Raw genomic sequence first — 3,207 nt, forward strand, 5'->3', positions numbered from 1 at the left:
GCTGCTTCTGTTTTAGAGAGTGAGGAAGGGTGAAAATGCATTTTGATGGGGCTGAAGAAGCTGGTGGGAGCTCAGGTTGCCAGTCTCTGCCAGGCAGCAAAGCTGAGCCCCTGCTGTGGTCAGTCCCTAGGGATGGAGGTTAAAAAATGCCAGCACCCAGGGTGCCTGGTGCTTCTGGGTGCTCGTGCTGGTGTCACTGGTTGTTAGGGTGTGAGGCTGCAGGAGCTGCTCTGTGGTGGCAGTGGTCACCTCTTGCTGGCATCCCATAGAGCTGATGGCAAGGATGGAGTGACATGGGCAGGTGAGAAGGCAGGTGGTCCCTGCACTGAAGCAGGTGGGGTTTGGGTGACAGCAAGTCCAGGGGGCATGCTGGGCTGGATCCTTGCACACCATGCACTGAGTCCTTGCACATTTCCAGACCTCAGCAGAAGCCTGGGGGGGGAGCTGTACTGTGCACCCAAGGGTACCCAGCAGGGTGCAGGGCTGTGCTCTTCCCCATGGGACCCTCCAGGGCAGGGCCCTGGCACTTTGTCCTGCACTCATTAGACTCCACCCCTCCGGATTTCAAAGCCCTATTCTTTCCCAGTCCCTCTGATAAGAAATGCTAATGATGTGATGAAACTGGATAGCTCGGCTGCCTTCTCCTCCTAATGGAACTCTTGTGTTGGTTAATTTGCTGGGTTTAATGGGCTGATTGTTCTCCTGTGCTGGGGGAACCACGTGAGCCCCTCGGTGTGTTTTGCCCTGGTCAGATGGGAGGTGATGCTGGAGGGCAGGGAACCTCGGGGCTCAGCGGCTGCAGAGCAATTTGGAGACAAGACCCACGTGTATAATTGCTCAGTGCTGCTTTCCATCCCAGTCACAAGTAGGTGTGGGGATGCTCGGGGATCTCAGGGATGCTCAGAGTTGTAGGGATGCTTGGGCTGCTCCGTGCAGCCCCCCTGGGACCAGTGCCCACCTCTCCATGCACTGGCTCTGCTTGGGAACTGGGGGGGAGATAAATCTTGGAAATCAATGAGTTTTTCCTTGGCTCCACAGCAATGGCAGAGCTCTCTGCTGCTGCAGGGGGAGGTGGGTTGGGTGCAGAGTGATGCTCAACTGGGCATCCTGCTGCTGGGACAAGGATCTGGGCTCCTGGCAGGAGTTTGGTGATGGAGGTTGGTGAGGAACCAGCAACCCCATCCCAGCTGCACCTGCTGCCTTCTTGTAATGGTGTAAAGTGGGAGATGCTCCTGCTTTGGCTCTGGGTGCCAAGGGGGTCTGGAGGAGCAGGGTGGCTGCACAGCCACCCCAACCAGCCCCCAGTGTCCCAAACCTCACCTGATACAGGGAGCACTGGTGCTGGTTTGATTTGCTGCACTTGCTGTTTATAACCAGTAGCCAGGCAGGGACCCCTGGGCTGAGGGCATTATCTCCTCCAGACAATTAGCAGAAGCATTAATGGAATATATGCAAATGTGCAGTAATTGACCTGTGACTCTGCAGTTCGTGATGGAGAAGGATGAGCTGCAGACGGTTTAATGATAGTAATTTAAGCCCCTTCTTTATATGCTGTGCTTCCTTGTCACAGCCTGGCAGGACCTTTGTCCTATGGCAAGGAAGCCTGGAATATAACAAAGGGTCTTTAATTTCTGATGTCTGTCCCACAACAGAGGTGTCTGCAGATGCAAAAGCCTGGATAACAAGGAGTCTCCTTGCTCAGCTGCTGCTCTGAGCTTACTCAGCCCTTACTAAGGCTGTGCTGGCCCCAGCATGACTGGGGAGGGAGTGGTTTGGGGCAGCCTGAGTGGCTTGTGCCCACCCAGCAATCAACCCCATGCCTTCTGCCTAGCTCTGAGCTCCTCAAAAGTTCACCCAGTGGAGCCAGAGGTATCCCAATAACCACTATGGGAATGCAAATTAAAATATTGATGTATAATTCATGCCATATGTTCCACCAATATTTCTTATTTAATCAACTGAAGACAGATGGCAGGAACATAGAGCCCATTAAACTAATGGCACTTTGTCTTTCCATTTATTTTCCTCTACTTTCCTAAAACGAGATGAATCCATGACAAGCAGCACCCCCCGGGCACAGGGCTGGTCCTGTCCCCACTGCTGCTGCCAGGGTGTGGTGACAGTGGCATTTCCCACCGTGTAACCTGCTGTAGGTTTGTCCTGGGCAGGGCTGGAGCAAATCCTCCATAGCTGGGGGCCTCTGGGGAGAGAAATCCCACGAAGGGAAAAGCTCCTGGGGGGGGGCAATCCCTTCCTGAGGGTTGCCTTCCCTCCCTGTGCTGAGGGATGTCCCTGGATGTGGCATTCCCAGGCAGCTCCACGTTGATCCTGGCTGGCAGGATGTGGCTGAGGATGGTCCAGGCTGGAGAACAGAGGGTCCCCCAGCCCTGACGGCTGCAAAAGCCTCGCTGGGGGCATGAGGGGCTGAAATGCAGCTGTGGGATTAGGTGGGAGAGCCCTGTGGGGAGCACCATGGGGACATCACCCCGTGGGGTGGCCAGCTGCCTGCAGCTTCACTGCCACGTCTCCATCCCTGTGCTGGGAGGGTAGGTTGAGCTGCAGGGCTGAGAGGTGAGGAAGACCCCGGGCTTCCTTCCTCACCCCGCGGGGGGCTGGGACATCCATCCTCCTCCTGCCCCGGGCCGCTTTCCTAAGCCTGCTTTTCTCTTTGCCTTGCAGGTGGAGGTTTCTTACCCTGACAATGAGCCGAATTCCTCAGACAAAGGCTCCCAGGCAGCATTTCAGGTCCCCAGAGGCGTCGGGGAACTTTCCATTCTCTGCCTGAAGGGGCGGCGGTGCCGCTGCCCCCGGGGCGATGCTGCGGGACGGGCGGGCAGGGCTGCGGCAGCTCCTCGGCTTCCAAATCACCTCCAAACCCTCCGTTCCCTTAACATGACCCCTCCGTCAGCCCAGGCGCTGGGGCACGGCCGGGGGGCTTTGCCGGGAGGAGAATAAACCTGGGAGGGCAGTGACAGCCCGTGCCAGAGAAACCCCCCCGTGTGCTGCTGGGGGGGGCTCAAAACCCAGCCCTCCTGGGTTTTTTTTTGGGGGGTCGGGCAACAGCTTTGCACAGCTTCACCCCTGCGCTTCCAGGGCAGCCCAGGAGACAACTCCAGACGGGGTTTGGGGGTGCAGAATTCCCCTTGGAGCATCCGTGGGGCCAGAGAGCAGCTCCCCCGCGGCGCCGGCTGCCGGGGGAGGGATGAA

General features: G+C 57.4%; 1 protein-coding gene across 1 annotated transcript in view; it reads left to right on the plus strand.

Moving 5' to 3' along the window:
- Positions 1–1,491: 1,491 nt before the first annotated feature.
- The window catches only part of WSCD2 (WSC domain containing 2), a 20,303-nt gene continuing 18,587 nt past the window's right edge, over positions 1,492–3,207 (plus strand). Inside the window, exons 1-2 of the mRNA XM_009996835.1 lie at positions 1,492–1,515; positions 2,680–2,745. Of these exons, the coding sequence (XP_009995137.1) occupies positions 1,492–1,515; positions 2,680–2,745 (90 nt within the window). The remainder of the gene's footprint in view (positions 1,516–2,679; positions 2,746–3,207) is intronic.

This window comes from Chaetura pelagica, unplaced genomic scaffold (genome assembly GCF_000747805.2).
Source record: "Chaetura pelagica isolate M959 unplaced genomic scaffold, ChaPel_1.0 scaffold294, whole genome shotgun sequence".
NCBI classification, from domain to species: Eukaryota; Metazoa; Chordata; class Aves; order Apodiformes; family Apodidae; genus Chaetura; species Chaetura pelagica.